Source organism: Sebastes umbrosus, chromosome 15 (assembly GCF_015220745.1).
Source record: "Sebastes umbrosus isolate fSebUmb1 chromosome 15, fSebUmb1.pri, whole genome shotgun sequence".
Lineage (NCBI taxonomy): Eukaryota > Metazoa > Chordata > Actinopteri > Perciformes > Sebastidae > Sebastes > Sebastes umbrosus.
The window spans coordinates 15,176,882-15,202,703 of NC_051283.1; the positions used below are offsets into that span (position 1 = coordinate 15,176,882).

Below are 25,822 nucleotides of genomic sequence, written 5' to 3' on the forward strand. Positions count from 1 at the left end.
TGCTGAACATTCGGTAGGAAAAGGCGCATGTCGGAGATCATGTCACAAATGTCTGTTACCGCACTTTTATGTATTTATTCATTTTTTTACATTGGAAATTCAGGCTTTTACAACTGCCATTGCTCAGGTCGGGCTTGGACCAGTGGGCCACTCTGAGGTCTGAGAAGGGAAGCCAATGCTGAAGTGCCTTAAACTTGCATTCTTTCTATTAGCCAGCAGGTGGCGATTCCTCTGATTGCAACAGCTGTCAATCTGTCAAGCTGTCAGCTGTCAATCTCTAAGACAATTTTGACGGATTCCCTCAGAGATATTAACGTTATATATTATTTGGATAGGATTCCCTTGAAGAAACGTCATAAATGTAAGTTATTTAATGATTGAAAATGTAATTTAAGTGAATTAACACTGTTTGATAATACAACAGTGTAGTGAGGCAAGTTCATTTACTGTGCTCAATGAAAGTGTATTTTCCTAAATGTTGAGATACCTAATATGTAGGCCAAACAGACATTTCCCTGCTAATTACTGTGCACAAATGTACTGTAGCTATGTAGCCTATTTAGGCCTCAAGAGCCCCTCTGGTGCTGGCAGACATAGAAACCTCCCGGCAGGGCGCGCTTTGGGAGCACACAAAACAAATTGTGCGAAAAGATTTTGCTCCATCTTAGGGAAAACACTTTATAGACAGTACAGTATGTATGTGAGCAAAACATACAGTATGTGTGAACAACCTTTAACTTACCTTGAGCTCAACACTCTCCAGCTGCAGCAGCTGCTCTCCATCTATGTTTTTGGCAGTGAATTCTGGGATGTGGTGTTCTAAGTTGAGGCCCATTAGCCAGCGGGCCACTTGCTGGGAGGTCCACTCTGTGATGCTGCGGTTCTGCCACTGGTGCTGCTTCGGGAGCTGTCCCTCATCTAGGATCTGAACATGTACGACAGGGAGAGAGACAGACAGGGGAGCAGAGAAGATGTAAAACTCTTAACTTCTATCTACAGGATGCAGAATGATAATGTTTAGGGAACACTTAATGAGCTCAGATGAAATCAACGACACATTCAAGACATTTCCCAGCAAGTGACAACTAAATTCTGTAGCAACACATATTACTCTGTGGGAATGACACACAGACAAATGGCGTATGCTCAACAGACACATAAAGACATGCTCACAGTTAAACACAAGTCTCACCTCGTCATCTATCATATCCAGACTCTGAACGTGGCAGCATTGAAAACAACAGAAGGTAACTGAGTTGTTAACAGGGAATAAACAATATGGCTTACACTACAGCAGCCTGGACCAACATTTGAATATAATGAGCCTAAACTGGTGCCTTGATTTTTAGCCTGTTGTTTTCTACCAGAGGAATATGAGAGAAGCTTCTCCCTGTAAGGATAATGTTTTTTCTGTCTTTTGTTTCAGTTGTTGTTTACACTTAAATGTGTATTTTAAAACAGATGAACTGACAGATGCCTACAGTTTTACAAATATGTTTTTTTTTTTTTTTTCTTCAAGTTATGAATCAAAAAAGTGGATTTTGATCAAAGTTTTGGATGTCAGGTAAATGGGTTTAGAGCATTTTGGCCACATTTGAACTGATAAGGTATTTGAAAACTTTTCTTAAAGGTACAGTGTGTAGGATTTTGCGGCATCTAGTGGTGTGGTTGCAGATTGCAACCAACTGAGTAACCCTCCGCTCACTCCTTCCTTTCCTAGACTGCAGTAATGTGAGCCGCAGAGTGCACAACGGCGTTCGCCTCGCTCAGAGGCCATCCATACCATAATAATACTATTTTAGTAGCAACGGAAGTCAGACGGCGGCTGGCGGTACCACGGTTTTGCACTCTGCGGCTCACATTACCACAGTTTCACAAGTGTGGCGGAGAACTACGGTGCCCTTCAGGTAACGTAAAAACGTGAAAAGCTCTCTCTAGAGTCAGCGTTTGGTTTGTCCGTTCTGGGCTTCTGTAGAGAGCAACATGGCGGACTACGTGAAGAGGACCCGTAGATATGAAGGACTCATTCTAAGCTAACAAAAACACAATGATTCTTATTTTCAGGTGATTATACACTAATAAAAACGTAGTTATGAATATCATATTCCAATAGCTAATAGATCCCACAAAATGCTGCACACTGTTCCTTTAAATGTTCATTTTGTGAGCTTGTATTTAGGGGGATGCACCTTTGATGTTGTGAAATCAATCTCATGTAAATTATTTGTTTAAACGTTTTAATAACGCATTTCAACCTTACAAACTATCATCACCTTACCCAACTTCCATTAACAAAAAAGACAGTAGTTTAAGTTAATATGTGTACCTCATCTGAGGAGAGCACCAGTGTGTGTGAGCGTCCCGACATCTTGGCTTCACTCAGCAGGCCGCTGATTTCCACTGAGCTGCTGCTGCTGGCGCTCAGATCATCGTTCAGAGTGGGTCCCTGAGAAATCAACAACACACTTTATAAGCGTGGTGGTGAGAGCCAACGAGCTCTGAGGCTGAGATTAGTTGATTAGACGGAGTGCTTCTCTATTTCTATTTCTTAAACAGAGACTTGACGAGGAGTGAATGAATCAGAAGAATGAAGATATTTTCCTCCGAGCACGTACCAGAATGATTGATGTGCTTCTTCCTAATATTTGACAGTCAATAAAAAGCATATTCCACTAATATACTTAAGCTGTTTGATAGACTGCAAGATGTCAGGGTTGTGCACATCCCTCATTTTTAAGATGTTCCATTATAGCACAAACTGTGGACGTGATTATGTAGTTGGATGCTATCCAATTTTTAAAATCTCTCTCTCTCTGTGTCCTTGGTAGTGTGCCAGAGTGTGGACGTTTATGGAATTAAGATCCAAAATCTGTGCTTAAACATGCAGAGACAAGCTGCTGCTAAGAAATACGGACTACCAGGAGGAGGGAAACTAAAACTAATAAATAGAGCAATAGTGTTTTTCACAGAGCAAGTGTTAGGCCATTGGTCTTCTGAGTTAAAGACAAAGTGTAACATTACATTTATATAAGATTTTGAGTTGAAAGTGTAGAGCCTCATCTTACATTTAGCTATATACTGTGGCTCAAAGGAGTTCTGTCTGAAGTAAAAGCGAAACTAATCTCACAGGTTCAGACTTTCAGCTCGCTGGGCTGAATCCTCACTTAAAAGCTCCACATAACTATTAATGCGAATACATTCTGCATTGATTTATCTTCTGATGTGCACTCGTCTCAAGCTGAGAGCGTGTCCTTGGAGAGAGAAAAGGATTGGATTGGTGCAGGATCAAAAATAATCTTCTTTTTAATCCTATGGTAACCACATCTGATATTACACAGGATTAGAAAGAGAGTTTTCATGCAGGTTGCTACACTGCAAACGAATGCCCATGTTAACAACTTTAATCTTAATGTGTCAGTATGACATTTAGCTGATTGAAGATGCGTTATGAAACAAACTGATTTGCACGGGGAATACTTGGGAAAACCACAAAACTGGAATTTAATATTTAAAAACAGATCATAAGATTGTTAAAATGGACATTTTTTACAGTGTTGCTGAAGACATAGTTAAGATTATAAGAGATATTTAAGATTATGTAGAAATACTCATTGATTTTCTTGTAATTAATAATGCAATTAAGCATTTTTGCAAGTAGTACTAAACCCTTAAAGTTTACCTCTTAAAGTACCAACTCATTTCCATTTCAGTGGATTGAGGTATGATTGAACAAAACACAAAAGAATACAATACCAAGTAATATGAATAGGAGAAGAAGTGGGGCCATGTAAGAGAGGTCTGTTCAACAGAAATAACACAACACATCAAAGCTAAATGGCATACCAGAAGTAATCGACAAATTTACAGTATTTAAGTATATAGATCTGACAAAAAGCCTGCTCTGACTGGACTTACATTACAGAGGGCAAAACAAAATGTCCTTTAATGTCCTCACTGTACAGTATCTGTAAAGTGAATCATTATTTGCCAAACCTCATGTACCTTGGCCGTGAGTTTCTCTGGACTGTCCTCTGCTGACGGCTCGGTGGAGCTGAGACACAGAGAGAGAAATAGAGGTCAGTGGTGACGATTACTGTACTGCACTTCATAAACATTTTCTGGACCTGGACTCATTTAGTAAGATAGATACAAAAAAAACATCCAGATGTTCTGCTGGACAGTGTCCCACAATGCATCATTCATTAGTTAATGCACCAGCAGGAAGATAAGACTGGAACTCTTGTCTAGTTTTATTTCGTCATCATGCATTAGTTCAGTGTTTCTCAAATGGGGGTATGAGTATCCCTAGGGATAGTTTGGAGTACTGCAGGGGGTACATGAGATTTAAAAATTATTAATTTAAAAAATATCAAATTATTCTATTATAAATTATTCCTAAAATAATTATACTATATTAAGTCCAATAAAAAAATTGTAAATGGAAGTTCGATAAACAACATTTTTTATTCCATATTCCTATTTTCAGTGCAATCGTTAAATGGCGTAAACTGTCTTCTTTGTGCTGGTCAAGGGGGTACATTTTTGAAAAAAGTTTGAGAACCATTGTATTAGTTGGTATGTGTACAAGAAAAAAATACATAAAAATACATAGCCACTATTTGTCATCTTACCCAGGATGAGAAGCTTGTCTGTGTTCCTCCACACAGTGAGAGGGGCTCGACATCGCAGGAGACTGAGAACCTGTGATCACAAACGCCCCACACTGAGATTACTCCTACGTCCAGTGACGAGTAGATATAGTTACAGATGTACTGGTGACCATCAGATCCTTCATTACGATATGATACGATACGATACGATACGATACGATACGATACGATACAATTTTATTGTCAGTTTGCACTGAAATTCATTTTGCATCCATAGGTCTTATGGGATGTACTGTAGTGAAGGTGCAGGAGTACTGACCTGCGGTGGTAGGTCCTCGTCTGGGGGAGCTTTCTGCACTGCCAGTGGCCCTGAGGATGGCAGCTCCTCCATCACAAGAGGCCGCACTACGAACTGAACCAGATCGACTGTGGGCTGGACTGCCGTGCCCCTCCTGAAGACGGAAAAAAAGAGAAAGTCAGATGAAGCAAATGGAGGAGAAAGGAGGGGTAAATGTGAGGAAGGGTATGAGAGGGGTAGAGATGAGGTCAGAAGATGAGGAATTACGATGGAAAGAAAATTAATGAAAATTTGAACGAGAGGAAGGCAAAGGCTCTGAAGTGGTCACAGAAAAAAAGGGAAGAATAAAGTGCAATCAAAGCAAAAGTGAACTGAACAGCCAACGCTGCAGACTAATCGGAAAGAAGTCACTTGACATACTTTCACCATTTCTAATTCCCTGCCCTCTTTTCCCCCTGGAAGCCTCACACACTGCCTGGTTTCTGCGCTCCTGCCAATTCTGATGCAGCTCTCTCCAAATTGTTCTTCCAATCTGAACTTATTCCTGACTCTAGCTGAGTTAAGTGACAGCATTAAGCCAGACGAGAGCCTTTCATCCAGAAAAGGACTGTGGCTGTTATTATCACACGGGGAGAGACAATAAGTTGTGACAGCGTCGCAGACTCAATTAGTGCCGCAGAGAAACACGTAGTAATTAATTCATTAAAGGAATAAAGCGGAATGGACAGGGGTTAAAGCCACACACACACACAAACACACTGATTAAACACCCTATAGTGAAATTAAAGACATATTAAAAGTGTGCATAATGTGATTAAAACACAAATCTGTTTGATATTTCAGCAGATGTTGTTGAGTAAGAGATCTGTTGGTCACTAAAAAAAAGAAGAAAGTGCAGGTGAGTGTGTTTTAATACAAACCTCTCCCTCTGTGGAGCTGATGCTGTCTCGGGCGACTCCTCTGTAGCTCTTCTTTTTACTGGGTGAATGGGGAGAGCCCTCCCTCAGGTCTACAGTCACATAAAAGAAAAGAGACAATAAAAACAAATGTGGTCTAGTTTGACAACGTAAAAAAGAATTATAATGTATAATTCATTCATTCACCCAAAGAATTTGTCCATCAATTATGTGCATGTTTTCTGTTGTTTCTGTCTTATTAAGAGGCACTTAGTTTGGCCTGGCCCCAACACTGACATCCCCATTAAATAAGTCTATTAATAAAACATCAACGCAGTTAAAATATCAAATCTAGCCCCAAAAGTAGCACCATTAATTATGCAGGCAATTATCATTTTTTCTGCTCGTTCCCTGAGTGCACAGGGAGACGCTGTCAGAGGAAAAACTGAAATCATTTCAATTTAAAATGATAATTTCAGCAGATTCTGTCATCTCCTCCCACAGGCACTCTCTCTCTCTCCTGTTCCAGCCGTCTCCCTCAATCCCTCCTTTTTAATATTACATAACGTGCTGCGTCACTCGGATCAGCGCAGATCCAGTCGCTCTGTTATCCCGGCTGCGCTGTACTGTATCATATATGGCACTTATCTGTGTACACTCCGTTCTGACAGATGCAGCCGCTGAAATAAAGCCAGCGGAGCTTAAAAAGACGAGGAGAACACAACCAGACAGATGTGCTTAGAAGGGATTACGAGTTTGTTTTTGTTTGCGGAGGTCCAAAGTACAACTAGAGTCAGAGGGGAAAGTGTGTGTGTGTGGAGGCTAAGGCAGCGGAGGAGAGTGTGTTGTGTCTTAGCCACAAGAGAGTCCAAACTTTCCAATGTCCTACACAGGACAAGAGGAGTCAATAAACTGCAGGGGCTAAAAAAAAAGGTAAAAGCAACGTTGTTGAGTTGCATCATGGGTCATCGTAAGGACACAAAAAAGGAATATCAAGGTACTTACGTAGTTGAAACATTATTTAAACAAGAAATGCAGTAGGGAAACTTTGAAAGTGTATTTAAGACCATATATCAGACTAAAATGAGAAGACGCAGATGTTCATGTAATCGCTTAAGGCTGGCCCAGTGAAAAGTGGCAGTAGGCAGTATATTTTTGGCATCATTGGGCAAATATTTCATAATAACCTTTCAGCATATTGTAATTCAAGTGTTCTGAGAGAAAAATAGACTTCTGCACCTCCTCATGGCTCTGTTTTCAGGCTTTAAAAAATCTGTGGTGGTGTCACAAACTTTCTCATTTTACAGCTGAACAGTACAGTACAAGATGTTTCTGAAGCCATTTGAGGCGAGAAATAGGCATTACTGTGACATAATATTGATTCATATTTGATCAGCGTGGCCTAGTTTGACCGTTTGGTCGGAGTTCGCGAGTGATTGACAGCCGGCTCTCATGGACAGCAGACCTCAGATCAGCTCTTACTGCTTGTTTTCCTCCGGTCTGTGAAATCTTGCAGATGCCGTTAGGAGCACCGGAGGACAAAGGATGGACCAAGCAGATTAGGGGATGTAAAAGAGACTCTTACCATACCTCACACCACAGGAATATCTGGTAAGATAATCTTTACAACCATCAAAAAAATCGGGGCTTTGCTGACCATTGTCGGGAGGGGGGGAATCAGGCCCAAAATCAGCTTGATTCTCGTGTACTGTGTACCTGGCATTACTCTCCTATTTTAGCTGTCACTGCATTCATTAAATGAATAGTTTTACATTTTAGGAAACACACTTAGTCACTTTCCTGCTGAGAGTTATATGGAAAAATTGGCACTACTCTCATGTTTGTCCATTCAATATGAAACTAGAGCCAGAGGACTGTTAGCTTAGCTGTTGATTTGCAGCTCCACAGCTCAATAACTAACATGTTTCATTTGTTTTATGACAGACAAGAGAGTGGCATCGATCTGCTCACCTAACTCTCAGCGTGAAAGTGAATGTTTCCCAACGTATAAAACTACTCCTTTAAATCAATATCATAATAATGATCCTGGCAGAGACCAGTCCCCTCACAAACACACCTCTGGCTTGTGCTGCAGCTCTTTTAGGGCTGAGCTGCTGAGCGCCGAGCCTCTCCGCACTGTTGCTGTTGTTGTTGTTGACCTGGATGCCGTTCTGCTTCATCAGCTGCATTAGCTCCGACTCTAATGTTGCAATCTGTAGAGGGAGAGGAACCGATCAATGTTAATCAGAGGCAGGCATTTAACTGTCAAAACAGCCGCTTTAAAACACTGAAAATAAACGGCCTACATGATGAGGAGCACATAACTCATCTTTTGATTCCATTTGAAAAACGTCTTACAGGTGTTGGCGTGGTGCGCATGAAAAGCACAAGGGAAGTCAGTTAAAGCGTGACTCTCCTGTCTCGCTGTCGGCTTAAATTCCAGATTATACTGTTTTTCCACCACTTTCTTGTGCCACACTTCACCATTCAGCCTTTACAATGCGGTGCAGTGGGAGAATGAGTGCTCACTGTGCAGAATAATTGCAGGGGACAGTCGGGTTGACTGCCCATTCAACTGAGGGGCATGGCCTGAGACTTGAGCAGAAAACAACACAACTGTCATGTTTTATGACTAGGAAAGCGGAAAATCAATACAGAGTTTGACAATAGAACCAAAACACAGGCCCCTGGACACCGAGTCCATCCGAGGTCACTGTCCAAGGAGGAGAAAATCTGTTTATGTGGCACAAGTGGCACAGTTGTAATGCATTGTAGAGCGAAAGCAGTAGTGATGGAGTGCTGTTTCTGTTCTTTTTGTGCGTAAATGAATGTTCCTGACCATGTTTTACTGCCAAAACCCAACAATCTTGATAATTAAGCACAGACAAGAACCGCAGTGTTCATTATCACTTCAGGGATTTCTGTGTCGTTTGGAGGCAAATATGCAGAATTGTGCAGACACAGAACAACTACAACACAGAGAGGCATACATGGACAGATGGAGGTGAGAGAAAGACGGAGTCAACTTAAAAAATATCTGGTTTACCCTGACTTGCAGTCCCTGGATCTCAGCCAGGTGAGCTTTCTCAGCATCCTCCAGCCGCCTCCTCTCCGCATCCTCCTTCTGGATAAACTCCACCTCTCTGGAGAGACGAGAGGGAGGGCAGATCGTAATGTGGTGAGTAGGTGTGTGCTAACACGGGAAAACAAGATACATTTATGTGTGTCTGTGCACCATGTGTGAAAGCGCCTGCCTCTCGCTCAGCTGTGGCGATAAGGGAGCCGAGGCTGTTTTAGGATGTCAGTGTGACTTTGCTCCGATGCTGCTGCTCACAGTGAACACACACACACAACACATTATCTACAACTACAAAAAACACACATACGTTTCCATCCCTAAGAACACTAAATTCATCCATTTCCTCATGCCTGCTTTGCCCTTGGTCTGTGAGCTCCCCGTCTCTCCTTTTGCAGCTCAGTCCTCCGCCACAGATCAGCATGGAGAGTTTGTTTCATCAGTTAGCTTCCAGTTGGCCTGCAGGGTCAGAGCCAATTAGAGGCAGTCAGACTGGAGCTGAGCAGGAGAGGTTGTGATGGGACTGACCAAAGAGATCAACGCACTGAAAAAGCAGGAGAGCTTGCGCTGAATGGGAATGGAGACTTGGCTCTTACTGTTGAAATGGGATAAGACTCTGGCTATAAAAAGAAGCGCTCTGCATCACAGATGGAAACACAGTAGATGATCTCGTTTCTGTTCATCGAAGCAAGAGAAGCTGTAAAAAGGAATAATGAAGGAAGCAATTTAAAATGATTTATTAAAACGTACGTTTAATGACAGGATTGATTCAACTCCCTCGTTTAAGAAATGGTTCAAGTGAAGCAGTTATAATAGAAATGTTTAATTTCAGGCTGTTAAAGGACAAGCTCGTAGGATTTAGGAGGAGCTATTAGCAGAAATGGAATATAGTATTCATAACTATGTTTTCATTAGTGTATAATCACCTGAATCGTTGTGTTTTCGTTAGCTTAGAATGAGCCCTTCATATCTATATAGGGAGCGGGTCCTCTTCACGGAGTCCGCTATGTTTCTACAGTAGCCCAGAACGGACAAACCCAACACTGGCTCTAGATTAGGGCTAAAACTAACGATTATCTTCATTATCGATTAACCTGCTGATTATTTTCTAGATTAATCCATGAATCGTTTGGTCTATAAAATGTCAGAAAATAGTGAAAAATGTCCATCCCAGTTTCTTATTTATTATCTTTATTGGTCATAATTTGATTATTTTAATTTTATGTTATTTATTTATTAATATTGTTATTTTTTCCTCATTTAACATTTTGTTTTGAATTATGTAATTTTCTTCTAATAGATATCACCATGAAACTTCCTCAGTTGATGACTTACATTAAGACATTTTTGTATTACAAGTTTTTCTGAAATGTTATGTTTAAACATGCAAATGATTCTGCGAGTCTGCATGCAAATGCATTCTTTTATCAAATATGTTCTAATTTGCATACATTCCCAACTGAAATCTGAACATTGGATAAAGCTAGTTTCAAATTTTTTATTTAATTTTGTTGACACATTATTTGATATATATTTATTTATTATTTATATATAGTTTTCTCAGGGAATGTGCAATATTTAACATGTTTTTCTACTGTGTCTTGGTGTAGTACTATAATGTCTTGTTGGATATGTATTGTTTTAAGCTGTGTGCAGCACTATTGCTCGAGCTAAATTTCCCCTTGGGACAATAAAGTATATCTTATCTTGTCTTATCTTATCTTAGAGTCACAGGATTTTAGATATCTCTTTGTATCACAACACAACTCAGAAAATGCTGTCAACAGCCAGAAAAAAAATAATTTTGCCATGTTTTTAGGAATAAAATGTCCTATAAATCAGGCTATGAATGATTAATGAACAAACCCCTCTGTAAAAACCTTCAAAAAATAGACAGGAATGAAAACACACAGTAAAATAAACACCTAAATACTATTCTGAAAGAAGAGAGCAAAACAGCCTAAAATCTCAAAATTGATCAATGCATGAAAAAACAATGTTTTTGCCTGTAGAGTCTCGCATTAATACATTTTCACCAACTTAAAGGCACTGTGTGTAGGATTTGAAGTGTTTGATTCTTCCCAACGTGGCTTTATATAGTTTTTCAAATGACTGGTAGTAAATCCTAATGCATTTTACCAAATAATTCTAGGTTTACATTGTCTTTAATCACTTCTGTTGGCATTGTTTAGGCCAGTGGTGTTTAAAGTAAGGTCTGGGGACTTTCTGTGGTCCTCTCCCAACAAGACGAGTAAATACATTTCAAGTTACCTCAATAAGAGAACGCTGGATTAGTTATAGTAGCTTTGGGTTCTTCTAATCCCACCTCCGTTGTTCCCGTAGTACTGTAGATAATCATATATTTTCAAACTGAACCAACAACAGAAATGCAGCTTAACTGAGGTCAAATTGTGGTAAAACTCCTCATCTAACTGGGATTTCTTGACAGAAAAAAAAGTTTGAAAAGCCTTGCAACAATCTTCCATATTCAGAATATATCCCTCCCTCTAGTTTAACCCAGGTCCACTTACTTCTGCTGGAAGTCTTTGATGAGTTTCTTGGCCTTGTTGTACTTCTTCTCCAGAGTTTGGTACTGGGCCTGGGCTTCCTTCAGGTGCTCGTTGACCGTGTGGCAGAGAGTCTGCGCTTCGATCCAGTAGCTCTCCAGCTTCAACATCCTCTCCTTGTTTTCCTCGATGCTGGCCTTCAGCTGGCTCTTCTCCTTCTCCCAGCGCTGCTTCTCCCTCTCCACAGACGCCAACTGGAATGGGACAAAAAAAACTTTAGACACAACATGGCAACTGTTAATAGGAGAGTACATTTTACTAATACTGAGCAAGGAAACCTAAGCAGTGTTTTTTTTATTTTGGGAATAAAAGCTTTCATATTTTACCATCTATTACAGTTTGTCCCTAATACCAAAGCATTAGTAGTCGTATGTTTACTGTCTGCAACTACATGAAAACATGCAATGAGACCAAAAACAGACCCAGATTTTCAGAACTGGGAATGACATCACACAAAGCTAGTCAAAGCTGAGCCTTTTTTAGAGCAAAGTCTGTATTCAGAGCACAAATCGCATTAATTTATTTCTCTGTAAAAGTGGATCTACTCTTACTGCTAAAACAAAAAAGCTTTTTAGGCACCACTTATCTGATGAGTTTAATCATATCATCTCAGCACATTCATTTAGGAATGAATCAAATTAGGCTATTAACATTTGACGGAGCATATCAATTATACACTTCAGATGTGTTTACAGGTAAACATACACCCATATGCAAATGCACAGAGCTTTTAGAAATAAACAGAAGCTCTACAAGGTGCTCTCATTTTCTTACTTAAAATTTGTAAAGGCAAATATTGCAGCCTCTTACAAGAAGCTTGACCAGATTCCTTAATAGCCACTGTTTTAGTAAAATAATCTGCTTCCTATTTCTAAACAAAATCTATTCTTAAAGCTTTCCCACCAAACCTGAACCCTGTTGTGCTGACATTAGTTCCACATCCATTCACAAATTGCTTGAACTCTAAGACAAACTTTTTCACCCACAAACCGGCCCGCGCTCTGACAGTTTTAATCTCTTACCTTGTTTTTGAGCTTCTGGATCTCGGCCTCGGTCACTGTGTGTTTGATCTGGAGCTGTTGGAGGCAGAGGAGAAAAAAGAGAGGGCGGTCAGATGATCAAATGCATGGCTGCGCAGCCTCTCTCTGCTGTCGATACAGTATGACGGACGGAGGCAGCCGTCCCTGTCCTCCCCTGACAGCATCCCGGCTCCAGCGCTGACACACACTCTCAGAGGAGAGGCGAGAGGGAGATAGACAGAGAAGCATTACATCTAAAAAATTCACACATTTTTACAAAAGAAAAAAAAAAGCGTTTATAAGAAAATTTAATTTTTTTCCTCAATGTAATGTCTAAAACTGTTAAAAAACGGATGAGATTTTGAGACAAAAAGGCTCGTTATGTTCTGAAGTCTAACACGTTTAGATGGATGGAGTTGGAAATGGAGAGAGAGCGACAAAGGAGTTATGCATGGAAGTTGAGATGAGCAGTCATTTACAGGCAGACTCAGAGAGGGATAATGATAGAGCAGAAATAAGAGAGAAGAGGAGATGGAGAGAAAGGAGTGGATATGGAACAAGAGATGTGGAAATGGGAGCGAATGAGAGCTACAGTAGTAAATGAGGCAGAAATAGAAAAAAGGAGAAGGAGGGACATGGGGAGCTATGGGAAAGTGTAACAATACTAACGAAGGTCCTTTCTTTTACAACTTTGAAGCCTGATTTTTCTTTTACATTAAAGGATAGGTTCACACAGAGTCTGTCCTAATGTGCATTATGTACAACCGTTCCAGCTTTTTGTTCTTTACCAGCTGTAAGGAGTTCGCCTCCTAATTCACCTCCAATGTAAGAGTTGGGGGACAAAATCCACAGACCTTGTGAGGCTTCAAAAGTTTGAGTTAGACAAATCAAATCGGTATCTTTTTAGTCTGGGGAAACAAAAAGAGGGAATCTGTCCTCGTAAGACTGTAACTTTGACAGATACCATCACTTCTATTGGAAGCATGTTAGGAGGGCATCTATTAATGTCCAGTATGAACAGGAGGAATGATTATAGCTATCACTGTATTTATGTATGGACATGTCAGTATTGCTGAGACAGATTTGAAAAAACATGAACCTATCCTTTAAAATATCACATAAGTAAATGTACAGTTAGAACATAATTTTACTGGTGTAAAGGGGGTTAAAGTCTGTATCTGCTTGTTCCAACACTAATTGACGCTTTATGATCCTTAAAACTGAGTGCCATGTTTCTTATGGTTAAACTGTTATAGCTAATAAAAATATTCTAGATGCATTGGCAATATTATATTATTACACAATTCCTCACAGCTCAGCAGGGCATATTTGTATAGGATCTGTGAGTTTGAACAATGTTCGGCCACGCAACGTGCTACAGAGATTAAGCAATGACTTATGAAAAATTGCTCCAAAATGCAAATTTGAAATTTGGTCAAATGCTTGGAAAAATCGATGCACAACATAAATACCATACTAAATTCAGGGCATGTCACAATGCTGATTATGTTAATACCATCTTAGTTTTATTTTACATCCACTGATGATTAGACCAAGTTTTGTTGAGCATTAATTAACAGTTTCTAATGTGAAATGCGGTGTCTACCTGAGGTGAGCTAACTAAGACTGGGATTTAAAAAAAGCATTTAGTCGTGTGTGCGCCTAGAAGACGGTGAGTAAATCAGTCAATGCAGCGTCTGTGTTGACTGAGGCATTAACAATTACTCCTGGCTCCAAAACATAGTTCAAAACATCATCAGTAAGTAAATGGACTTGAACCGCAGTCTGGTAGGGAATAATATTTTTTAAAAAGGACATTAAGAAGAAGATGTGAATAAAACTTTCTCCGTTGAACTTTGTTGCAACAACTACAAACATTTTCACATCACATCTTCTTTGTAATATTTTTTTAAAAGGGCTTATTTTCCAGCTGCCTGTCTTCTTTTTTCCTTTAAGTGCGTAAAAAGGCAGCAAAGAAAGAAAAGGAAGAAGTGGGAAATGGGAGAGCCCTTTAAACGGAAAAGGTGAAAGTTGCCCTGTGGGAGACAGGGGTCAAGATACAGAGAAAATGGGAAACTGGGACAAATGTATACATTCCCTGTGACCAGGGATTGCATTATAGTTTCACTCGATATCCCCTGCGGTGTGTGCAGTGCAGCTGAAGCCATTTGTTAAATGTGTCATACAGCTATTGTGGCAGTCTACAGAAAGGCTCAAGTGTTATGGTGCCAAAAGCAGCGCTGGAGTGTTCAATCAATATCAGAGAAAGAAGAAGAAGAAATGAGTTAACGACCAGTGAATTCATGTTTCCATTTTATAGCTGTAGTTTTTAAGGCGAGTTCATTGATGGCGAAGGAAGCAAAAGTTCAAGAAAATGGGTTTCTATTCTCAGAGGCCGGTCGTGTGAAGAGTTGCCAAGATCATAATACAAATTGATTTAAGAACAGATTTAAAGTGTTAGCTATTTCCCCTCATCTGTGGGTTTTAATCCAACATGGGTAATTAGAGATATAATGGGCATAGGTTTTACATCGCTATTGTATTCTCACTTCTAATCATCCAGATTAGGAATTAGGGAGGATAAGCGGATCTTAGATCTTGACAAAACTCTGCCAAGTAAAGCAGCGGCGCTAGACTCCATTGTGTTGCTATCTTTTGTTGTTTCATTGAATTACCTTTTTTTTCTGTGGCTAAGTTATTCTAGTGGGTGTGTGGGTATATCTATTATTTTAAATGCATTCTTCAAAGCACTGACAGAGAAAAATGTGGTGGGCTCCGATCAGTTGTGTAATCTTCACATTCAAAGAGTGGGGACTGAACTATAGAAAGTATCTGAGTTCACCTCTCTGAACTTCTGGTAGAGTTTATTGGCGTCTAACTCTGAGGGAGACAAGATGTCCTCTGACTCTGGCAAGTCAAACACCTCGATGCTCTTGTCCTCGCCTGCCACCGTTGTTCCCCCCTCCTCGTCGTCTGTGGCGTACTCCCCTGTCTGCTGCAAGAGGAAACGCAAAGTCAGTCATGTAGTCCACTTTTCTGTAGATACACTTCATACAAACAACACATTGAATAGATGTGAGTGACATCTACTTTCTCTTGTATTTCCTAATCCAGGTAGCTGGAAATAATGATTTGTCTTTGCTCTTTTTGTAAAATCCGTACAAAATATTAGTGCGTAGTTTTGTATGAAAATATAAAATATTGGAAAGAAGCATCAATATATAGCCTACCAATACCACTGATGATAAAATGTTTTGTTTTGGCTCACATTGTACAAATTCAGTAAGGAGAAAGTAGGCCTAATTTCTGGCTACCATCTTTGTTTGGATTAGGAAAAGCTTCTTTTATGGTGCAGCAGACCAGATGGTTATAAGAGTCTTTGAGGATTCTGGATAAAACTTAATAATCGTCCATTAATTCCTAATTATGACACCTTAAAGGGCATTATCCTGCTTATACCATGGTCACTTGCCAAAATAAAAAAAAATGAAGACCATTTATTTATATTTTCAGGCGTTTTGCAACCAAAATCTAAAGTTTTTAACAAGCCATAACTCCGTTTCCCTGGTAACGCCTGAGGGATTGCTAATACCTGGAACAATCATTACCATCGCATTAGATTCTAATGCAATGGAAACGTTGTTCACTGCTCCAGTAAATAGGACGAACCTTAGCTACGACTTGGCAACGAGAGACATTTCCAATATTATCGCCCTGCAGAGCCGGAGAGCCCCGCAGACCCCCAGATTTAGACGTATGCATGTACCAGTAACAGAACCACAGACGTATGGATGGAGTTCCAAAGATACATCCAAAACTGATGTATATTTGCAACTCTTATCAAGGCTGCCAGCATTATTAAAACAATAGTCCACATTTCTATCTTTTTATTAAATAAAAGTTGTGTTTATTGTATTAAATGAAGGATTTTTTTTTATCAATATAAACAATCTATAACAGCTATATGCCTACACACCATAGACTACTGTCTGTGTTACACACACATACAGATACACACATACACACACATATAATAATAATTATATTAATCTACAGAACAGTACACATAGTGTCTGACGCACAGTACTGTTCGCTGTACCACCATTTTCATCTGTTGTCGTTTAAACTGGCGCGTGCGTACGTCTAGGACTGTGGCTCTTGAAGTCGCGCATGCATACGTCTAACATGACCTCTTTTACAAGATTATTGTTTTAAAATGAATCAGCTGAAAGTTAAAGTTAACCTACCCATGGAGTATGATTATTTAATTAACTGCTAGCCAGTTACAGTTGATAAAATCTGTAAGCGACAGTTGTCATTTTCTTGTCACCGACAAGAAATGAAAAGCCCGCTTTTGTCGACCGACCAGCAGAACGAACTACTGTATAAGTGCTCAACCTTCAATATGGAGTCAACAGGCTGCAAAACAGCCTGCACAGAGAAACCACCCAGTCAGATAACCAGCTGTCCAACTGCAGCAGCAGCATCCATTTGTCACCTGTCAGTCTTCTTTCATCTATCTCCAATCTCTCCTCAGAGCTACACCAGTCACAGTGCATCCCATTGCGTGTCAAGCACTTCCAGAAACTCCTACCCATTTTCCTCATGCCACCCTTTTTTTCACTTTCTATTTTTGCATAAGTACTAATGCTATTTTAATGCTACCAGTTACATAAGAATGAGGTAAGAAAACTTAAATTGGTTTGACAGCTCGGTCGGCCATTTCTATAGAGATAAGTTGTAGGCTGCTGGCCAAATGTCAATGTCACTTTTTATTATCTTATCTTAAACATTAGTCACCATCTCGCCTCATGTGTAAGGAGAGTAAACTACTGAGGTTTGAGCCTGTTATAGTGGCTCTAGTGGAGTCAATTCTAGAGGTTAGCAATCTCTAGGATTTATAAAGACAACTTCTGACTAATAAAAGTCACCATTTGTCAACATATTGTGGATTGACATTAATGCAGGCCATTATGCTGAATGTATTCTAGGCAGTTTTTCTTTTCTCCAGCTCTCAAAATAACCTATGATGAATGTTGGCGCCGGCCATTAGGCATTGGATCTAAATGGATCGGTTGATTCACTCTTTGGCTGATCATCAACAGAGCCTGATATTTCCAGAGGAGCTCTTATGTGAAAACGGCTCCGGCCTCCCTTTTAACATCATATCCTATCTCTCTTCCTATCAATCAGACCAAGTTGATGCATATATCTTATCTACATGTAAATATTCATGTCACCACTCTGTCTGTGTCTCCATCTGGTCTAGTCCATCTAAAATCTATCTTTCCCTCGTTACTTATCTTCTGTCTTGATCTTTCACACGCATGTAGCACACATGCACACACACATAGTCTCATCTCCTGTCTCATCATCTCGGCCTTTATCTTCTCCTCATCTCGTCCCCTGCAGTTGCCTCCATCTATCTCCCACCCAGATAACAGAGCTCAGGCCTGATTTGTTTGCATGCATGACCAATATAGAGTCCCATTTCCATAATAGGCATGCTTGTTGCCATGGTACCAGCATCCTGCATCAAGGTCCCATTCACTGAAGGTGGAGTTAACCACTGAACACATGGCAGGAAAGTCAAACACCAATTTGCATATGATAAATGCATCACCTCCTCCCACATGCATAGAGAATCAGGAGAGGAAGGGGACGATTTAAGGAGAAATCTTGCTGTAGTTCAGAGTGTGTGATGATCTGCTCATTGAATGTCTATATGAGGAGGAAGTTCGCATAATGACTGTCAGTCACTGGAGGAAAGGGCTGTGACTGCTCCTTTGACTAGAGGGAGAGTGCATGTGATCCACTGTGCACAGCTTTGATTTAGTATATACAGTATACTGTATAGTGTATATGTACGATAGGGCTGCAGCTAATGATTATTTTCATTATCATTCTCTCATTATTATTTTATCGATTAATATCAATTAGTTGTTTGGTCTATAAAATGTCAGAAGATGGTGAAAAATGTCCATCAGTGTTTCCCAAAGCCCAAGATGACGTCCTCAAATGTCTTGCTTTGTCCACAACTCAAAGATATTCAGTTTACCGTCATAGAGGAGTAAAGAAAACAGAAAATATTCACATTTAAGAAGCTGAAATCAGATAATTTTGACATTCTTTTCTATTAATTCGATTAATTGATTATCAAAATAATTGTCGATTAAGACAACTAATCGATTAATTGTCGCAGCTCCAGTTTTATTGGAGCTAATGTTTTGATTTGATTACTTACAGTTGTATTTAATATTTTTTTATTTTAAAATTTAAGTCAATAAACTAAAAAAACTATTTGACATTTCATGTCATATGGGAGCAACCATAAATACCATGTCACTAATTACCATTCACTGCTAGCTGCAGTAGCTTCAAATAAATAACAAACACATGACCAACATGCTGCCTTGTTAATGCACTGTATGATGTAATGTATTTTGTCGTACCTATTGTTGCTGCTGTGATTCAATGTTGTTGTCTTGTTATGTGTTGGATGCTGCTATTTGACCCTGTCTTGTCTAGGTCTCACTTGTAAAAGAGGTTTTAATCTCAATGTGACCTCCTAGTTAAATAAAGATTATACCATCCATGCCAACATCCAAGTCGTCATTACGATTGGGGAACTCAATTTTCTCTGAAAGCTCTGATATGGCTGACTTGATATAGTTAAATAATACAGAAGAGCCTGAATAAGCAAATAAAATGAATGCCTTACATCAGCCAAAATCCATTGCTCAAGATAATGAAACCAAAATTTTATGTATGTAGTGCTAAATCACCAATTCTGCAAACGTCCATCCACATATGATGTAAACGTGGTGTGTGTAGACGTGTGTTCATGTATCTCCATGTTGGTGCTGGCATGAATAGATCTGTCAGCATGGTGGCGCAAATCAGCTGGTTTTTATTCATTCTTGATTGATGTGTTACTTTTTGTTGACTTCAGTGGAACAATGTGCCTCTTCACATTTGTTTCTACATTATACATATAAAAACCCAGCAAGTATCTCCATCAAGGATTGCAACTAATGGTTATTTTTATGAATGATTGTTGTGTAGACTATTTTTCTTTAATTTACTGTTTATAAAATATCATAAAAATGACGGCCACAATTTCCCAGAGCCAAAGGATCAAACCCCTAATTAATTTAATTTCCAATCATATCAAGAAAAGTAGCAACGAAAGTGAATATGGGAATTGTTAGACTTACATATTTAGTATTGTGTGTGTGTCTCCATGCTTTTCCCATGTGGCATTTAACTGCTGACAGATGGGCATGCATGTGTGTTAGATTACATATAATCAAACCCACAAATGGACTGTCATGTGTGTGTGTGTTGGATGTCTATTGCTAACTGAAGGAGCATCTCTTCCTCTTGGGACGGGAGCCCCAGCACCAATAAAGAGCTGTCTGTCAGATCAACCCAAGCGGCAATCACAGTGAGAAATAACCTCTCTCCCCACCTCCCTCGGTGAGAACTCGTTCTAATATTTATAGAGATATTAATATTGATGAGTTCCTTTTTATTGCCCAATAGATCTTTGTAATGGTTTTGTAACTGTTTACCCTATCGGCAGTTACGTAGGGAGTTATGGAAGGCCCGGTGCCCAACGGTGGCAGATTTCAAGTGTGTTTTTACAGCGGTTAATAATCTATGTATAGATTAACAATTTTAATACAATCACCATTCTCGTGTTTATGTGCCCTTCAGGGCATCTGTAGCACAGGGTGTTCGGTCAAATAAAAAAACTCTCCTAAGTTTATTTTGATTTTCATTATAGATCTGAAATGATGACAGACAACCGAAGGAAAGCGGAAGGCGGGAGGTTTCTTGCATGTTTAAATTAAGGCTGTAACGCCACTAATTTCTTTCACGCATTAACGCAATCGATCTTTCAGAGGTTGTAGCGGGCTCAGTTTTAATGCTAGAGAGGATACTGGCATCATATAAAACTAGAAACCTAAGGAATCCATTGGTACCAACCATGTCATACTAGCTTGTCGTGAAGGAGGCTAAATAACGCTACAAAGTTACGCTAAATTTTGGCGAGGAAAAACTGGCGTGGCCATTTTCAAAGGGGTCTCTTGACCTCTGACCTCAAGGTATGTGAATGAAAATGGGTTCTATGGGTACCCATGAGTCTCCCCTTTACAGACATGCCCACTTTATGATAATCACATGCAGTTTTGGGGCAAGTCATAGTCAAGTCAGCACACTGACACACTGACTGCTGTTGTTGCCTGTTGGGCTTGAGTTTGCCATGTTATGATTTAAGCATATTTTATGCTAAATGCAGTACCTGTGAGGGTTTCTGGACAATATTTATCATGGTTTTGTGTTGTTAATTGATTCCCAATAATAAATATATACATACATTTGCATAAAGCAAGCATATTTGTCTACTCCCATGTTGATACGAGTATCAAATACTTGACAAATCTCCCTTTAAGGTACATTTTGAACAGCTAATTTGCGATTCATCGCGATTAATCATGCGATTAATCACGATTAAATATTTGAATCAATTGGCAGCCCTAGTTTGAATCAGACTCTGCAAAGCAGTGAAGTCGTCGCTAATGGCAGAATTCTCAACTCTCTATAGGAGCTTTAATAGAGGCTGACAGTGTCACATGTGTATGGGGCTGTGATTATGGGAGCGCTGGGATCAGCTTCCAGGGCCTGGCGAGGAGTTTCTTATGCATGAAGGCTCTCAATCCACCAGGATATGAAAGACCTCAAACAACACCAATGATGACCGAGGAAAGAGTGAGTGTGTGTGTCTGCATGTAAATCTACGCATGAGTGCAGACGTTCCTGTGTGTGTTAGTGAGGATGCACTATGCATTGATTTAAGTTTCTTCAGTGTGTGATTATACGTGTATATACAGTGTGAGTGTGTCTCCAGGGCACGCACACATGCAGATAGCATGAGTTGCAGGGCCATGAGCTCAGTGTCTGGAGGATTAAACGGGCTGCGAGTAAGCAGCAGAGGGGGGAAACGCTGAGTGATGCTTTCTAGGACTGAACCTCACATGCTAAGTGTGTGTGTTTGTGAGAGTGTGTTTTTAGTGTGCCAGCATCAAAGCCCACTGTCAGTCAGTTTTATGGACTTAATGAGCTAAAACTTCCAGTCAACTGTCATGAGAAGGGAGCTGATTTACATTAAGTGACAACTAGAAGCCTCAATTTTCCACTGTAGTGTCATGTATAAGAAGTATGTGTACTGACAGCGGATGAACTTCATGTAAATGTAGATATAATGAGCTTCATTAATATAAGATAATCTTACTTTTGTTAAGGGGGGCATCGTACCCTGTTTGCACATTGGACATAATTTAAGATCCACGCTATGATGTCATATGTATGTATACACAATCCTTTATTGCACCTCCAGGACACCCAGTACAGTGGCCGGGGTTGTGTGTGGTCATTACCTCGTCATCATCAGCATCGTATTGGGCGTACTGCTGCTCCAGCAGCTCTCTCTGTCTCCTCTCTTGCTCCAGGGTCTGCTGGATGAGCGTGGCCACCTCACTCTGCTGGCCCGGACGCTCTCGGCCAATCACAAACCTGCAACAACACGCACTGTTATGGACAATCCTGGTAACACACGTACACGCAGAATCAACCAGCCTGTGATTACATAACAGTTATTGTACATTACGAAAAACTGGCAATTATGACAATTACTGTATGTTGTAAGTATAGTTTTGAAAATCATCATTAAATCATCATTTATACTGTGTGTCACCAGTTTGGCTTTTACATTTTTATTTTCAGAAAATTTGCTTCTGTAGCAAAGGTTTAAAATGGGAAGTCAAAGGGCTTATGGGAAATGTATTCTCTGATAAACAGAATAAAAAATATCAAATTCTAAAGTGCCTCCCATTTGTCTAAGCCTCATTTGTTTATGGTAAAAATTAGGGCTGTCAATCGATTAAAATATTTAATCGCGATTAATTGCATGATTGTCCATAGTTAATCGTGATTAATGGCAAATTAATCACACATTTTTTATCTGTTCAAAATGTACGCTACTTTAAAGGGAGATTTGTCAAGTATTAAATACTCTTATCAACATGGGATTGGGAAAATTTGCTTGCTTTATGCAAATGTATGTATATATGTATTATTGGGAATCAATTAACAACACAAAACTATGACAAATATTTTCCAGAAACCCTTACAGGTCATCATAACATGAAAAACTCAAGCCCAACAAGCAACAACAGCTGTCAGTGTGTTGACTTGACTATGACTTGCCTCAAACTGCATGTGATTATCATAAAGTTTGAAAATCGCCATACCAGTTTCCTCTACAAAATTTAATGTAAGTTTGGAGCGCTATTTAGCCTCCTTTCCAACAAGTAGTATGACATGGTTGGTACCAATGGATTCCTTAGGTTTTCTAGTTTCATATGATGCCAGTACCTTCCCTCTAGCTTTAACACTGAGCCCGCTACAACCTGAAAATCGCAAGTTGCGTTAATGCGTCAAAGAACTTAGTGGCGTTAAAACAAATTTGCGTTAACGCGTTATTATCGCATTAACTTTGACAGCCGTATTCAAAATTCAGTTTACGATGTCACAGAAGTTTAAAAATATGACATAAACCATCTTTACAAAAATACTAAACATGTTTATTATTTAGATTATTAATTGAGACATACGGATACTGTACATTGCACATCATACCTGATAGTTATGTCTTTTTTAAGGTATACAGTATATAATCACACATATATTTACTATGCTTCAATGTCTTGTGTCTTTTTTTTCGTGGTGGTGTGTATTTGTACAGTGAAATGACCACAGCAGTGGAGAGCAGCCACATAGCCACGATGACGGCGATATCTGCTGACGTATCAGGGCAGGGCCGGGAGACGGCACACACATAATAATATGAGAAGACAGTCAGCTCAACCAGGCAGCCTGTTATTAGCCTGGCAAGGAACTAAATGGAGAAAGCCACAGGCTCTGCCTCCGAGCTACTGACTACTAACTACTGCAGTTACACATGGGACCTACCAACGATACACATCACATTAACATGTAGACAAAGAGAGAAAGAAAAACAGAAAGAGCACAAAGATGTTTGAAATAAGTTTGTCCCAAATATAATCCGCCTTCCTGCAAATTGTGTGTGTGTTTATGGTATGACGGGGACAAAGAAGGATTCAGTCATTTCAGATTCAGGAGCACAAAGTTTACATGATCATAAATCAAAAAAAAAAGGAAGAAGCAGAATGATTTCCCCCTCCTTCCACTATAATGCCACTGCAAATAGACATACTGCACCACATTTTTGGGATCTGCACAAAGATACAACTGTTTTCGGCATATTTGTAAATTATGCTGCGGATTCTTGGGCTGCAGATCCCATTGACGTTCGTGTTGCTTTATATGGGTGAGCTGCCAGAAGGAATGACAGGAAATGAATGACTCATAAATGGTTACAGGCCAATCCACCTACAGTAGATAGATAACTGGCTTGAAATCATCATCATCATGAGATGGAAAGACTGACTTCCATACTAAGATTGAGAAACGATTCATACAATGCAAGACTGACAATATTGAAAATATATTTGTTGAAATAAGGAACATACTTGGTGGTTTTCCCCGCTCATCCTCTCTGCTTAAAATGTCATTTTCCATTTCTTTTACTGTCTGCTTTGACAATCATTGAAAACCATATGCAAATTTTTAAGTGCTGTATAAAGACCGCCTGCCAGAGACTGTATTGTATATAAAGAGTGGACGTAGTCACCGTGACTTTGTAGTCACCAAAATGCCGTTCTGAGGCCTCGAGTTCGGCATTTTGGCCATCGCCATCTAGGTTCTTTGCAACCAGTGGTGACACAAGAGGGTGGAGCTAAGCGCAAGTTGCATTTTTAGGTGACCTAAAAGGTTAGAATTAACATTCATGAACTGAAAACACACTGTGAAAGGGTTAAAGTTCAAAGACAAAAAAACGCAGACGACATTCAGACCGGACAACACCGTGGTAGCGACCTGTCAATCACAAGCTAGCCACGCCCTAAAGCATACCCTGCTTTATGGTCTATTTGACTCTAAATGGGACCATAATTTACTAAATGAACATCATGCTGTATTGAAGAAGACTTGAAACTAGCAATTGAGACCATAAACTCATGTTTACAATGTTTACTGAGGTAATAAATCAAGTGAAAAGTTTTCTCATAGACTTCTATATCATCAGACTTCTTTTTGCAACCAGAGGAGTCGCCCCCTGCTGGCTATTAGAAAGAATGCAAAATTTAAGGCACTTCCGCATTGGTTTCACTTCTCAGACCCGGAGGTTTCTGACTGCCCCCTGCCCATAATCCATAACATAGGATGTCACTTATCTGGATATTGTGAACGTCATAATGCCTACTAATGATATTGCTGGGGCCCTATAACTGTGTGTGTGTGTTTGTGTGTGAAAGGCATGTTCCTACCTACTGTACGTGTACAAGTAAGTGTGTTTAGAGGGAGAGAGGGAGAAAGCCAGAAGGATAGAGAGAGAGAGTGGCTTCGAGATAGGGCCTAATCAAGTGAATTCAGCTCCTGAGAGCTCTTTCATATATTTCTAAAGGCGATGGAGAAAAAGGCCTTACGCTCCAGCAGAGAGACGTATTTGATCTACATGTGAAGGAACAACTGAAGGGCAGGACAGAGATAGAGAGTAGAAAAAAAGGAAAAGAGAGAGGGCCATGGCTAAGCTATGTACTGTACTGGAACAAGCCTTTGGACAGCAGGGAGGTCTGAGCAGCAGCTGACCTGGAAACAGCCTTTTCTCCTCACGCATGGGGAGTCTGTCTTGGTTCCTCCTGGCCTCCCACTGTTCTGGGGCTGCCACACACGGCGCCTTCACTACTGATCTCATTTACTCCAATTAATACAGACATGGCTCTTGTTAAACATACAGGAACTTTGCTCAAATGCAGAGAGGAAAGATGAAAAAAGTGATGCTGGGAGATGAGCAACAGGACACGCATCTTCCCCATTAGGAAGCGCACGGTTGACGGGCATTTAGGGATGTCAGCGCAGGCTCACACATAACAGATAGGAATGTTCCACTATAGTGGGGATATGTAGAAATTTCCTCTTTTTGTTAAACTTTGTTTCTGTCCATTGTGAACAATGGGTGCATCGCGAGAGACTTAATTAAAGGATGAAGATGGTGTTATTCTATATTCTGTCAATATTTTCTGACTTCCCTGTCTGTGGCATTCAGCCTCATTTGATGCACTGAAAAACAGATCACAAATATATAGTTTCATTTTTTAAAAAGACTAAGTAGTTTCCTAAAACAGCTGGGCACTGTAGTTTTTAGTGAAT

At 39.9% G+C, this 25,822-nt stretch overlaps 1 protein-coding gene across 7 annotated transcripts in view; it reads right to left on the reverse strand.

Annotated features, from left to right (window-relative positions):
• ppp1r9a (protein phosphatase 1, regulatory subunit 9A) overlaps positions 1-25,822 on the reverse strand; it is a 68,832-nt gene that overhangs the window by 2,730 nt on the left and 40,280 nt on the right. For 3 of the 7 annotated variants that reach the window (XM_037795926.1, XM_037795925.1, XM_037795927.1), the window contains exons 6-19: positions 21,910-22,045; positions 15,309-15,461; positions 12,470-12,523; positions 11,412-11,641; positions 8,851-8,947; positions 7,882-8,017; positions 5,829-5,917; positions 4,930-5,062; positions 4,632-4,701; positions 3,994-4,051; positions 3,754-3,798; positions 2,327-2,446; positions 1,193-1,216; positions 743-925 (exon numbers count right to left, since the gene is read on the reverse strand). In XM_037795926.1, the coding sequence (XP_037651854.1) occupies positions 743-925; positions 1,193-1,216; positions 2,327-2,446; positions 3,754-3,798; positions 3,994-4,051; positions 4,632-4,701; positions 4,930-5,062; positions 5,829-5,917; positions 7,882-8,017; positions 8,851-8,947; positions 11,412-11,641; positions 12,470-12,523; positions 15,309-15,461; positions 21,910-22,045 (1,528 nt within the window). The remainder of the gene's footprint in view (positions 1-742; positions 926-1,192; positions 1,217-2,326; positions 2,447-3,753; positions 3,799-3,993; positions 4,052-4,631; positions 4,702-4,929; positions 5,063-5,828; positions 5,918-7,881; positions 8,018-8,850; positions 8,948-11,411; positions 11,642-12,469; positions 12,524-15,308; positions 15,462-21,909; positions 22,046-25,822) is intronic. The other 4 variants (XM_037795928.1, XM_037795929.1, XM_037795930.1 and 1 more) reach the window with 4 other exon arrangements.